The sequence below is a fragment of the Glycine max genome, chromosome 14 (assembly GCF_000004515.6).
Source record: "Glycine max cultivar Williams 82 chromosome 14, Glycine_max_v4.0, whole genome shotgun sequence".
NCBI lineage: Eukaryota > Viridiplantae > Streptophyta > Magnoliopsida > Fabales > Fabaceae > Glycine > Glycine max.
The window spans coordinates 43,593,961-43,609,226 of record NC_038250.2 but is presented as its reverse complement, the minus strand read 5'-3'; the positions used below and the strand labels follow the sequence as shown (position 1 = coordinate 43,609,226).

At 27.5% G+C, this 15,266-nt stretch overlaps 1 protein-coding gene across 1 annotated transcript; it reads right to left on the bottom strand.

Annotated features, from left to right (window-relative positions):
* Positions 1-3,402: 3,402 nt before the first annotated feature.
* LOC100790450 (sugar transport protein 5) lies at positions 3,403-12,063 on the bottom strand. The gene is made up of 5 exons (XM_014766627.2): positions 11,928-12,063; positions 8,598-8,917; positions 6,566-6,895; positions 5,604-5,903; positions 3,403-4,049 (listed from the first exon to the last, which is right to left on the bottom strand). Exons 1-5 carry the CDS (start codon positions 12,061-12,063, stop codon positions 3,612-3,614), a joined length of 1,524 nt encoding a protein of 507 aa, XP_014622113.1. The 3' UTR covers positions 3,403-3,611.
* Between the last annotated feature and the right edge of the window lie 3,203 nt (positions 12,064-15,266).

The following is a 15,266-nucleotide window of genomic DNA, read 5'->3' as shown; positions in this document are numbered from 1 at the left end:
AGACTTAAAGTTAGTCTTAAAAGCTACTAATGAAAAAAACAAGTCCTAGACAAAACAATGGCCCTTTCCAATTTCGGATACAACCACTTTGTCAGTGTGGCTGTTGATGTAAGAACTCATTTTTGTAAGTTGGTTTTACTAATCAGTAAAACCTTCAGTTGGGCTTGGAAATCTAATATTAGCTTCTAACTTTGTTGGATTTAACTCCATACTCTTAGATACGTAAAAAGAAAAAAAAATAGATATCAAACACTTCAATCAACAAATCAATGAAATCAAAACGTTAACCCAAATCAATGAAAACAAAATGGAAAGACAAATCAATGAAATCAAAATAGAAACACAAATTCAAGCAAAAACCCTATATATGATGAAACAAAAAACCTTAGAGATGGAAGAGACGAATATGGAAAGCGAGAAATGTACTTGCCGCAAAATACAACGAGGGTCCGAACCTAGCATATGAACCGAGAGAGGAAGTGATGAATTTAGAAGTTCCTGAAAAGTTACAATTCTACAATATTAGTTAAATACAATATCTCAAAAGCCACCACACCGAACTCTTCTAACATGTGGTACGAGGTCGAGGTTACCTTCGAGAATAGTGTCAGTGCCAATCCGACCTCAGGGTTCTCAGATAGTCACCCACATGCCACGCAGAGCTCAGGGGGGTGTTGCGACAGTGAAGGTACGGAGGTGAAGGTGCAGTGAGACCTAGCGCGGGAATTTTTCGAAGCTTCTCAGAAAGTCACTCACGAGGAATTTTTCAAATCGAAGAACAATTTTCACAGAGAGGGACTTCGAGGAAGACCTAGTGTGGCACAACAAAAATGATTTTATAAACTAATGTTAACGACGGTGCATATTGAAACCCGTCTTTGTATTTGACGATTTCAATGACGGTGTTTCATATACACCATCTTAGTAAATTTCCTCATAATTGCAAAAATGCCCTAGCCTAGCTTTCTAAAATGGTCTTACATGAAAACATCGTTGAAAATGTAAAATATTTACATAAATGTCACCGCCCTGCCTACTACGACAGTCATATTGCGACCGACCTCGAAGGTGCATCATAAAAAGCTTTTTTTTTAGTAGTGCATAGAACATTATACCTTATTATAAATCAAAATGAAAAACTCCAAATTATGCACGTGTAAAACACATATAACAGACACCAGCTCAAGCCTATGTAAGGCATATATAAGTCTTACAATAAAGGTACGTTAAATAATTGTTCCTTATATCCTTGGATCTGATTCAAATTATAAATAAAAACTTTAAAATATCTTTTATCTTTAATCCTTATTCTTTAGGCAAAAGTTAAAAAAATTCATAAGTCTATAACTTAGCATAATTTACCAAAAGGTCCTAGGATCTACAATATATTTGATTATCAATGATTAGATAAAATATATAGATATGTGGTTTGTTCTAGATCAAAGGATTCTTCAAAATTTGTTGAATCATGAACAACCAACCACTTTATGGTTCTTTTTCGACCAGAGACTCTTTATTCCTTAATGAGACCTTTGTAATTCTTGGAAAAAAGAAAAATTATGTGTCACGACTCAATATATTAGAAATCATAATCTTTTTATAATGTGTTAACTTAATAAGATTATTCCTTAATAGATTAACACTGACATCTACTCATTTAAACTCATATTATCTTATTTCGTAGTTTAACGGATACACTTAATTTAATCACATAAAATAAAATCTACTAATAATAAATAATTAATATAATTATTTTATAAAATTAAATCACGTTAGAATAATAGAAAATTCCAAAAGCAGCTAATGGACTGATCCATTGGGTCTACATCTCACCAAAGTTCCAGCTAGATCGGAGGCCCAGCTCAACCTAACTTGAAATTATGTTACCTAATCCAGTGGGATGATTAGAATTGGGGTGTTGTTTCCTGCTTTCCTATTATTACTTCCTGCACTACCTATCAAATTTCAGAATAAACTTTTGGGAAAGTAATAAAAAGTACACAAAACAATAAAACAATAGTGACACTGCAGGAAGTTTTAGCCCTAGAATTGACAACTCTGTACATTTGAGCATATAAATAAATCACACGCACATTCAAATTCAACAAGTACACAGTACACAATTTTATTTATTTATTTTCATTCACCTTCTAACGTGTTAAAGTACCTTAAGAGCTGCTATTCTTATCCCCGTATTTTCTATTTATACCGCCACGTGTGCTTCAAATTTTGTTTATCCAAAATTATTCTTTTCACAAAAATACGATCTCAATGATAAAATATTTAACAAAATCATATTTCTGTTATGTAAAAAAGTAAAAAGTAGTGCAAAAAAATAAAATATACAATGGAAACGTTGGGTAATTGTTTTACACTTCGTCTCACAATGTATTTCTATTTTGTTAAATTTTTATGGAAAAAATTGTAATTAATTGTATATATAAGTTGCTTTTTTTTTAAATTACCTTAATTATTCTTGATTAATTATGATACAATTTATCTTAATGACAACACACATTACATTTTTAACCGTAATATAATTAATTGTGATATAAACTACTTTTTATTTAAATTTGAATTAATGAACACAAGTTACCATTTTTAATTGTCATAAAATGAATTATGATACAAATTAGTATCATAATTAATTCAATTATTATTAATAAAGGTAATTCATACCATAACTATTCGGTTATGTTTATCAATAGTAACTTCTATCTAATTAATTTAATTTTAATTAAAACAGACAATCTATATGATACTAACTATTGTTAAAAATGGTAAATTGTATCTTAATTAATTTAATTTCAATTAAAAATATATATTTATATCACAATTAATTTGGTTATTTTATAAGAAAATAAATTATATCTCTAATTAATTTTAAAGTCATAAAAAATACAAAAAAAACATATTTTCATTGAATAAGAGGATGCACAAAAAAATTACACAACAAAAAATATGATTTCATTAATAAAATATATAATGGAATTGTATATCTATGGTGTATTTTTGTTGACAAAATATAACAACCATCTTCCATGTTGAAGATTTTAAACAAAAATTAAATTCATGATATCAAATGTTTCAATTTCCATGTAACTAGTATAGTTGGTGGTAATTTTTAAGACTTCTCAATGATGATAATGATAATAATATAGTATAAGACTATATTAACTTATAGGATGAACAGGATATATGTTCATGATACAAATTATACTTTTTCAATGTATTCATATATAGAATGAATTTCAATTAATAGAAATATTGTAATACATTGCATATTAACATCTTATTCAAAACATAGTGCAAACTTAAACATACTAAGATAACAAAATCCCTAAAAAAAATTCTAAGATAATTTAAAATGATAAAATTTACTTAGCCGTGTACTTTACAAAATAGACATGCAATTCCCTGACTGGAATAGTGCAGCCATGCAATACATTGTACATACTTTACAATTAGATATTTAAGCCCTTTACAATTAGATAAGCGTTTATCTAGTAGAATTTCTTGCATCGATAGAATTCATGCAGATAATTTTCTTTTCATGCTTACAAACAAGACCAACCCTATATACATGTACTACTAATTAGTTCATTGAAAGATTATCTTGGTTGTATAACTTGTCCTTCACCAACAAACCGGCGCCAATACCAGTGTTTGCCCCATATTGCATACATGGAATCCAAAGAAATGCCTCTGGTCTCGGGCAAGAACAGTATAACAAAGATGGTGATGAGTACAAGCCAACCAGCGTAGAAGAGAAAAGCTCCAAACTTAAAGTGGCATAGCATTGTCAAGAATGTCTGGGATAAAACAAATGTTGTCAAGAACTGCACAGCAATGGCTATGCTTTGTCCCGTGGATCTGATCTTCATTGGGAATATCTCACTTGGAATCAGCCAGCAAAGAGGGCCCAACGACCAAGCAAAACCTGCGGCGTAGAAGCACAATAGCACCAGCACAGCAATGGAGTTGCCCTTTGAAATTTGGTCTGTACCATGAACACCACTCCCCACTGCCAACACAACAGCCACCGAAATCTTCACAATGATCAAATCTATAATTAGTAATGACCAAGTACATAACTGATGCAATCAATTTCAACCTTAATTATGGCCAAATATATGGTAAGTAATCCCACTTGTGTAACGGAGAAATTACTACATAAGCTATATGTCATGAATATTTGAAGTTTGGGTCTTGCTAAAACAGATTAAGGAATTAAAAAAATAAATTTATTATAAAATTATAAGTACAAAAAAGATTTTTTGTATTTTAATAAAAAAATTATTTTAAGTTTCTTAACCAGCAATTAATGATTAACATTTGACTTTTGTCTTTTAAGTTTTTAACTAATCTATGTAAGACACATGATTGCATAAATATTAGCCAAGACCGGCCATGGACATGCAAACTATCTAATAATTTTTCTTAATAATGATATAACCATTCCAAACATATAAATATAGCAAAAGTTCATTTGGATTTTTTTATATTAAGGTTATATTTAGTAAAATTAGCCAAAAAATTAATTAAAAATAAAAATATTAACTGCTAGCTTGAAAAATTATCTCATATAATAATAAGTATTTAATAAAATTATCTGTTAATTAAAAATTACAAAAGTATAGAAATAGACATATTTATGTAATGTTTTTATATAAATTTTAATTTGATTTTCTTGATAAAAGTATATTTTGTAGTATTTATAATTTTTAGTGTTAAATTAATTTTAAACACCTCTAACTTTTTAGTTATAAAATATCCACAAAAACTATATAAATTTATTATATATCACTGTTAATATCATATAAAATAAAAATGTAAAAATCAGAAAACTCTATCATATATGTAAAAAAAAAATGGGGTAAGGATAATAAAATTTCATCTTATATAGAAAAGATTATAAACTAAATCTAAAACATGTTCAAGAATAAAAAAAGAAATATATATAAAAAGTCAAAAGTTAGCATTTTGAAAAATAGTATTCTAGTGTCTCAAAAACCGCTAGAATTTGGAGAGAAAAAATTACATTTATCTAAAAGGTAATAAAAAATTTAAAAATTAACTAAAATGTAACATACTTTAAGATAAATACTAATAACATACTTTTTTAGACATACTTTTATTGATTAAAATTTATTAAGAATCTTAAAATTTTGTAATTATCACTTTTTATTTAATGAATTTCTTTTATAATTTTATAGTTTTCAATTAATATTAACCAATAATTAAGGGTGTATTAAAAAGATTATATTAGACTATAAGAGTGTGTGTGATTGAGAGTATATTGTAAGCATTCCTAAGAAAATAGAGTGCTATGGTTTTTTCTTTCTAAATAGAGTTTCAAATTAAAAATTGTTTGAAAAATGTCTAGTAGTAATTATGTGTATTTAAAAAAGTGATTTAAGCTTTTTTAGAAAAATAATTAATTAAATTTCTAAAGAATTTAAGAAAAAAAAACATTATTTTTAAAGAAAAAACACTTAAATGAACGTGCTTAATAATCTCAACTTACTCTAGCTATATACATATACGTGGACGAGTAGTTTAAAAAAAATGTAAAAGCTTAATTAAATTAATAATTGAATTACCATGCAAAGTAGCATTTGAATGCCACCCACAATGAATAAGAGCCTTCGACCAAATCGATCAACAACAGCAGTTGAGACAAGAGTGGAAGCAAGGTTGACGAGTCCCAGTATAACAGCCGAAAGCAACGCCGAGTTATTGCCGATTACCACAGACTGAAACAGGTTTGGCGCATAAAAGGCGACAGTGTTGATCCCCGAAAGTTGCTGAGACAACGGAATCGCAAACGCCATCACCAACTGGGGCCTATACCGGTGCTCAAAAATGACTGCAAAACTTTCCCGTTCCATGGCTTTCGAAACCTGTGACGATTCAGGGTTAGGAGATTAATTTAGTAGTGAAGGAAAGAAAGAAATAATGGGATTGAATTCTACAGTTGACAAAAACAACATAAAAAATAATTAATTAAGTTTTTAGTTTTCAGATTATAGAAATTTTGAATTTTTAGTTTTTAAATTTTTTTTTTTAAAATTTCATCCTTAAAGATTTTTTTTATTATAAAAAATGTTTTTAAGTTATAATGATCATTTAAAAAAAGTTATTATAAATATGTTTAAATGAATTGTTTACTGGTTACGAATATTATCATAAATGATAAATGATTTTAAATGAGAAGAATCAATTGTTAATCCATATTGTAGATATTTTTATTGGTGATTGCTGTTGATGAATTCTTGAGCGCCATACATTTTAATAATATATTATTTTTAATTATTTATTTAAATATAATAAAATTTAAATGTGACATATATATGTATATAATATATACGTGTCATTTATTTTATCTTATCTGATGAATTTCCATCATTTAACAACAAATATTAATAATAAAAACTATTTTTAATAACAATAAATCCTTTAAAAATTAAATTTAAAAAAAGTTAATTTTGAGACCAAAATTCAAATTTTCATAAGCAGGAGTCTTAAAAACTTAATTAATCTTAAAAAGAAATACAAAAGAAACCTGTGAGGATTCAATCAATTGTTGCAATTCGGGTTCCACATCAGCAGTGGGGCCCCGCACTTTGCGCAAGGCGTTTCTGGCTTGATCTATGTGGTTGCGCTCTACTAAGCTGCTTGGAGTGTCCGGGATTAGGAGGGCACCCATTGTCATGATGGTTGCGGGGACCATGGCAAGACCGAGGGACACGCGCCACCCCCATGGCAGCCGCGCAGTGCCGTAGTTTACGCAATTGGCCGCCACCACGCCAATGTTGTTGAACAATTGGAAGCCTGTGTTGAACGCACCTCGCCATTTGGGTGGGGCTATTTCAGAAAGATATACCGGCGTGGCCTGTGTTCATTGAGACAAAGACATCAAAATTTTGTTAGAACCCACTACATTTCATCCTCCTAAGATCCAATGTAATTACTTAATTAATCTGAATTCTGTAAAGTAATTAATTTAGTTAATATGAGTAGATATATTTTTAATTTTAATTTTTTTAAAATTATCATTTTTAGTAATATTTTTCTTATTGTTTATCTTTAGAACCTCTCATTTAATTAAGGATATATTAGATTCAAAATAATTAATACAAGATATAATATGAATTAAATTTTATAAAAAAAATTAAATATCATTTTAAATATATGTCTTATAAATACGATCTAAATTAGTATATGTAAATAACACTCATAATTTTATGCATACATGACAACGGGTAATAATAAATTAAGGTCAAAATGAAAACAATTTCATTGTCACATGTCATTCACTTATATATATCAACTATCATGTAAACTTACATATAGGAAACATTAATTTTAACAAAAAAAAAAATTAACAATAAGTAAAAAACAAATTATACTTGAAAAACAAATTATATTTTGAAGGACTTAAATTACATTTTTATACTATCAAGAACATATATAAGTTATAATAAATTACACTTTCTGAAATTAAAGTAGCAGTTCACCCTTTTTTCTTTTCTCTTTTATTTTTTCTTAAAAAGAATAAACATACAAAATTATTATAATGCAGTTGCACACTTGCACTTATTTTTTCTTTTTTTTCACTATGATCCATTATAAGTAGACATGGCAACGAAGCGGGACAGGAATAAGAATTATCTCCTCAGTTTCCGATTCCGACTCTCCACCAACATGTTTCATACTTGTACCTGATACTTGAGGGGTTAAAATTAATTATCTCATCCCGGTATCTGTTCGTCCCGTACCTGATTCAACTTAGAAAAATAATTTTTTTAAAAAGAAAATATTAAAAATTTGATTTTAGAAAAAATAAATTGATTGTTAAACATTTATTTTTAACTACTTGTATATTAATAAATTTATTATAACGCATGTGTCTACAAAAATCGTTAAGAAAAGAATATTAAATTATGTAAAATTTTTAAAATAAAATTAACTAGTAATAAAAATTCTACAAATTTCAAGTGGTGGGACGGGTCCGGGATCGGGGCAGATGTAATAATTCCATACCCATATCTGTACTCGACTTTTGGTTATCGGAGAAAATCCAAACCCATACCCGATCAACTCGGATATTACCCATCAAAGTTAGAAAAGAAAATTTATTTATCGGGTATCCCCGTCCCATACCTGATTCAAATTAGAAAAATAATTTTTTTTTAAGAAAATATTAAAAATTTGATTTTAGAAAAAATAAATTGATTGTTAAACATTTATTTTTAACTACTTGTATATCAATAAATTTATTATAATGTATGTGTCTATAAAAATCGTTAAGAAAAGAATATTAAATTATATAAAAAATTTAAAATAAAATTAAGTAGTAATAAAAATTCTAAACCTTTTGATTAAATTATGCAAAAATTCTAAAAATTTTAAGTGGTGGGGCGCCCGACTTTTGGTTATCCGAGAAAATCCAAACTCATACCCGATCAACTCAGATATTACCTATAAAAGTCGAAACGGATTCGGACGGGTATTCACGGATACTAGTTTAATTTCTTTGCCATGTCTAATTATAAGTTCCTAATTTTGGTATCCATTATAATCCAGTTACTTACTTGATTAGTGAAACCAACTCCAATGCCAAGCAAGATACGACCCAATATGAGCATACCAATATTTACAGCAGCAGCATTAATGGCACCACCGGCAAAAAAGATGCAGCCACCGAAGATCATGGTGTTTCTCCGACCCAACGCCGTCGTGATGTGGCTGGCCAAGAGAGATGAAACAAGCCCCGCGAGAAAAAGGGAGGACGTAAATAATGTCAACAACTGATCGTCATACACACAATACATGTTTGTTTTTGCGCTAGCAGCCTTTATCAATATCGCTGGGAAGAATTTTTCAAGAAATGGTTTCATCGTAGTCACGCCTCCTGAAATTGCATATCCAAATTTTCATTAAAAAAAGACAACCTTTTTAAAGCATTTTTTTTTTTACAAAAAATAAGTGATAACATTTGGTTAATTGTTTCAATAAAATTAATTGCAACAAATTATATCAGTGACTCGTAACAGAAAGGGGGCCTTATTAATTATTACTATTACGTAGTACTAACTGCACATATGCAGGATTCCATACACTCCTTGCAATATCAGAAATATTTATTGTAAAGGTGGAGGCGAACTTTAGTTGCTGGAATCATAATTGTATAATTATAATATACAAGGACCAAGACATTGTTTGTCTAATACTTAAACAATAGTGGATAAGATCTCTTTGACGAATAAGATCTCATATCTAAATCTTATATATAAAAAATATAATTAAAAAAAAATAATTCATTTAAGATGATGATTAAATTTTTCAACAAAGATAAGTTATCATTAAAGTTGGTCAATACCAATATTATGATGACTAAAAAAATACATATTAAAGTCAAGGGAAACCGTGTATGCTTGGTTTTCTAGTGAGAAGTATTAAAATTAGTTTTGTCTCTTGTCAAACATTATTTTTGTAAGAGATATAGTATATGTTTGGATAGCCGGCCAAACTGATTGCAACATGCGTTCCAAAGTACTCTGAAACTTATGTTTTTATGCACTAAGAATTAAGAGGCGAGTTCCTTCTGTAAACGGAATTCTGGAGCTTATAACATTTACCCAAATATAATAGCGGTTTTACATGTCTAGATATATTCTAGCAACGCACATATATGCACTTGTTCATGTCAGATAAGCTAAAACGACGTAGAAGCTAAAATAGAAGGCATCTAATTAAAAAATAATGTAGATCCGCGACGCAGTGCCAAAGCAAACAAACTAATTATAGATCTTTGGTTTTTGATACGTAAATTTGATTTTGCTTCTAAATTTTGGTTTGATTATAAGTGACTAAAAATATTCTTTACATTAAGTTAAAAATATATTACATTTAGGATAAATATAATAAAGTATTAATTACTTTCTTTCAAAAATGATTTTATAAAATTAATTTCTTACAAAATCAATTTTTTAAAATTTCACCCAAATTGAGTTTCTTTTGTCAGGAAACATGGGAGGAAAACAGTAAAAGGAAAATGTTTTATTTAAGCGTTCATGGTGAGAAATTTTTGCATGTACATTTTTAATTACACTTTTTTTTCTTAAAAATATCCTTTTTACTTTATTTTAATTAATTTCTATAAAGATTAATACGTGGAAATAACTTCTCACTTGAGTCTACACACGCATAACGACAAACAAGAAAAAGCTTCACCATCCAGATTAAATTCGATGGCTGCAAATACGGAAGCATTTTTGGTTGACGAGTTTTTCGGAGGAGAATCTACTTTTTATACTTATCAACAAATATTAATTTATTAAAATTGTTAATCAGAGATATTTAAACTAACCATTCCTTTCTTTTCCTTCTTCATTCTTAGGTCTCTTTCCTAATCATTGGAAATCATTAGATCAATCTTTTATTTTAATTATATTTTTTTGACAAATATTTGGGTGGTGAATGATTAGATAATTTTGTAGTACATAAATTATTTTATACTACTTAATTTTATTTCTAACTTATTTTATATTAAAAATATTTAGTATGTATTTAATTTAGTTTTATGATAGAAAGTATCAAGCAATATATGAAAATTAAACTGAAAATTGTTATAATTTAATTTTTATTTCTGGAAACTAATTGGATTATTTTCATCGTATATAAATATTAGTGAATTGAGACTTGAGAAACAATAATATATATATATATATATATATATATATATATATATATATCATTTTTTAAAACAATAAAAATACATTATTCTAACGTGTTGTTTTTTCTTTATTTTCCAAAATAGAAAATATAAATATTGCTTGCGTCTAAAATTAATCTGTTAAATATTAATCTGTTAAAAATGTTAATGAAAGATATTTAAACTCATCATCGCTTCCTCTCCTTTCTTTTTCGCCTTTTATTATTAAGTCTCTTTCCTAATCATCATATGAATCTTATATTTTTACCATATTTTTTTTGCAAGTATTTGGGTGGTGAATGATTAGATAATTTTTGTAGTAGATAAATTATTTTATACTACTGTAACTTATTTTATATTAAAAACATTTAGTATGTATTTATTTTTATGGTAGAAAGTATCTATCAATATATGAAAATTAAACTGAAAATTGCTATAATTTAATTTTTATTTTTGGAAACTAATTGGATTATTTTTATCGTATAGAAATATTAGTGAATTGAGAGTTGAGAAACAACAATAATAAATATATACATCATTTTTATAAATAAAAAATAAAAAAAAATATTCTTACGTGTTTTTTTCTTTATTTTCCAAAACAGGAAATATAAAACAAAATATAAATATTGCTTGCGTCTAAAATTAATTTGAGTTGACGTTATTCAGCAAAAACAAAACTTGAGTTGACGTTTAGCTAGATGAAGAATGACAAACAAGAAAAACGCTTCAGCATGTGAAAGAAAAGAAGCGATCTAATTGCCATCATTACCACTGTTTGACGTTTAGATGATTACTGATTGAAAATAAAAAGAGGTTTACCAGTTGGTCCAATTGTTGTGAACTTGAGGTTACCAAACACCAAAGGTTATAACTTATAAGGCTTGGAAAATGCAAATCCCCCACCACCGTTTCCTCTTATAGTTTATCATTCTCTTTTGGGTGTAGCAATTCATAACAATTAACAAGAAACTCACAACAAACATATGAATATGCAAACCTAGTTTGTTAATCTTTTCCTTTGTTGCTTTTGATTTAGGGATTAAAAACATACCCTTATTACCAAAGCAAATTATAATGCCCAGTTTACCCAAGAAAAATGTATTATGCTTGTATATATGCTTTAGAAAGATTAATAAATATAAAAAGCTTATCTAAATAGATTCTAATTAAAACAAATTAATAGGATTTTTTTTTAAAAAAAAAATACCTGTAATTCCGAGGTCATATCCAAAAATTAGACCACTGGATGCTGCGACGATGCAAGTGATGACAACTGAGAGTGTTATCTTGCCGTTGAAGCCATTGGCTGAAGAAGCATCAACGGCGAATCCCTCAATGGCCATTTTGGTGGCTTTGCTCTTTCTGTTTACCAAAAATTGCTAAATATATAGTCGCTAATTAGCTTCCTATATAAGGATGTTGATAATAAAATTGTGACAAACAAGACTATGATTCAATTGGTATAGTAGAATGTCTAAATTTTTATAAATTATTTGTCTTTGATTCTTACATACCAAAAAAAAAAAAAATAAGATTGTGATGCCTAAATTATAATAAACTATTTGTGTTTGATTCTTGCATACCAAAAAATAAAAAGATTGTGACACTAAATGAGTTGATAAATAGACTCAGGGACTTGTGGCGATTTTCTTTATCTGTAAAAATCAAATATTAGTATACTTTTTTTTACAATAATTCATTTCCATTGTTTAAATAACTGATCAGCTAGACTCTTTAGTTTAATTTCTTTTTGTTCTTCTGCAAATTGTTCTTTTAGGGACTACATGCATCTTTTAGATAATTTTATTTGGGTAAGATCATTACAAATTACAATTTTTTCCTTTCAAATATATTCTAATAATTAGTTAAGTTAAAATAACTTCCCACGAATTATTCTATGTGCTTGATGATCTTTTGCAAATTGTTAATCGTAAAAAATTACGGAAGAATGGACATTGGCCTTATTTTATATATTAATCTAAAAAAATGTAAAGTAATTAAAAATAACACTGATAATGAATATAAATAATAATACTAATAAAATATATATATAAAAATAATAATACACTAATATCCATTGATTCAACTGTTAAATTATACTTACAATGAAGATGTTGCTGTCAAATTTTGTTAAGACTATATAATTAAAATTAATAGAAAAATGAATTAAACAACATTAAATTTTTTGGTACTAAAAAGAGCATTCATATTTAAATTATTATGAATAATATTGTAATAGAAATTTCACATTAATATAATTCTTTTAATATATAAAATTTATAGCTTTTATTTTTTTACTATAATTATTAGTTTCTATACATGGAGAAACTATTTAAAGTTTTTGTTTCGATGAATTTTGGAAAATTGTTAATATATATATCTATATGCCACAATATATATATATATATATATATATATATATATATATATATATATATATATATATATATATATATATATATATATAAGTTAATATTGTCTGGTGAATTTGGCACGGTAGAAACATCAATCTAGGATAAGTGATTGCACAACCAAAGCATTATCTCCTTGATTGTATCCTTTTTATTATTCTCAGGAAATCTGGATCTGTCAATTGGTGGCAACTCTAGCAGTATTTCTGACTTTAATATTCTAAATTAAAATTGCTTTCAGTTGTAGGTCATGTAAGCAAAGCACCTAATTAAAATCATATATTCAAGTTCATTACCTGACACCCTCCCCTTTGTGGCTAGGTCAAATGCAATATTAATGGGCCTGCCAAGGGTTCACCTAGAGTTGTTTCCTGTGGAGGTGTCTTTAGAGATTAGATGGGTGGCACTTAGTTGTTTTGCTCAGCACTTAGGCATATCCTTCTCTTTGCATATGTGGAGATCAATAAAGCCATGATTGCGATTGAGACAACCTTCAATAGAGGATGGAGGAAGCTTTGGTTAGAATGTGACTCTTCTATGGTGGTAGCATCTTTTCAATCCATCCACATTGTCCCCTAGCAATTGGGTAATTAACCGTTGGAATAGTTGTATTCAACTTACAAGAGCTATGGATCGAGTTTAATTGTCACTTCACATATATATCTTTAGAGAACGCAACTATTACGCAGATAAACTAGCTAACTTCGCAATTACTTCGCTGAGCTTTACTTAATTGGTGAGATGGCTTTTGACTCTTTCCTTGTACGCGCGTTTTTTTTTTAATAATATCTTGGCATGCTACAAATGATGGATAGTGTCTTAGGTACAAGTGTCAACGTGGTTAGAATCTTAGCTTCGATCTGCAATGATACTTTTGCTTGCTAGCTTTTATTTAAAAAGTTAATATATCATCATACAAAGATGGAGATTAAAATCTCTGTGAAAATATATCAATACTAATATAGCAGATGCAAAGAAGTGATAATAATCTTTTCTCTTCTTGCAAATAAATGATTTATTTGGATCGAAATAAAATGAAAAGAAAAGTAATAAATTGCTTAATTTATTGGAAATAGAAATATTTTTGTAGAGGCTATCAGGAAATAGTCTCTTTTCTCAAATTATAAGATACTCTCTCCGTACCACAGACCAAGAAAACTCATTTAATAGATGAAACAGAGTAACAAATTTATCAAATTAACCTTAATCCTAATTTCTGCTGAAAAATACTCTCTCTTGGTTTCTATGTGAATCATCATTTATCACTCCTAATGCTTTACGTGAAATATAAATGGAGTAGTGGAGTGGAGTGTGGGGATTTGGAACGCTGCAATAAGCATTCAACAGTAGTGGAGTGGTGTGAAAGGGAATTAACTTCAATTGTGTATTTTTAAGGGAATTAACTTGTTTTACTGAATACGATGCAAGACAATAGTAATATTTTAAAAAATATTAAGGGTATAACTGCAAAAACTAATTGATACTTTATTAAAAAATTAAAATGACGATGCAAAAAAAATTCTCTTATGACAATTATAATAAAACGGATAAAACGAAGGGAGTAAGACATGAGGAAAAACAATATCTTTCTTTTATTTTCTTTAAATTTCTTAAAAATAAAAAATTTAATATTAAGAAAAACATAATAGAATAAAAATTCAATTTATTTAATTAGTATAAAATATTTTTTATGTAATTTATTTGTTTTCACTTTTGTTTGTACTCATCGAAGTAAGCATAAATAATTTTTTTTTCTATCTATCCAAACAATACATCTTTTATAATATATTAATTTTTAGGCTTTTTTTTCTAAAATAATATGAAAATTAATAATTTTATAATAATAATAATTATTATTTATATCTTTACCTATATAAAATCTTTACCTATATTATTACTATTTTAAATTTTATAGTTATTTAATTATTATATTATTCGTAGTGTTTTTTAGTGAATAATTAATACTATTATATTTTTAAAATTATTACTTGAACGTTTATACCTACTGGACAGGGGTTTCTTGCTTTAAAATGGATTAAATATATTTTTTATTTCCTAAATTTGGGTATTTTTGTTTTTAGACCTCTAAATTATTTTTTTTTAGTTCCTATATTTTATAAAATGTCCATGTCCGT

What these genes read in the sequence shown, in the direction of transcription:
- LOC100790450 (XM_014766627.2), bottom strand. Translation starts at nt 12,063, where the DNA reads ATGGCCATTGAGGGATTCGCCGTTGATGCTTCTTCAGCCAATGGCTTC. An exon ending in AATTGATTGAATCCTCACAG is followed by an intron (nt 5,904 to 6,565) that starts GTTTCTTTTGTA and finishes GAATCGTCACAG; the next exon opens with GTTTCGAAAGCCATGGAACG. An exon ending in TTCAAATGCTACTTTGCATG is followed by an intron (nt 4,050 to 5,603) that starts GTAATTCAATTA and finishes ATCATTGTGAAG; the next exon opens with ATTTCGGTGGCTGTTGTGTT.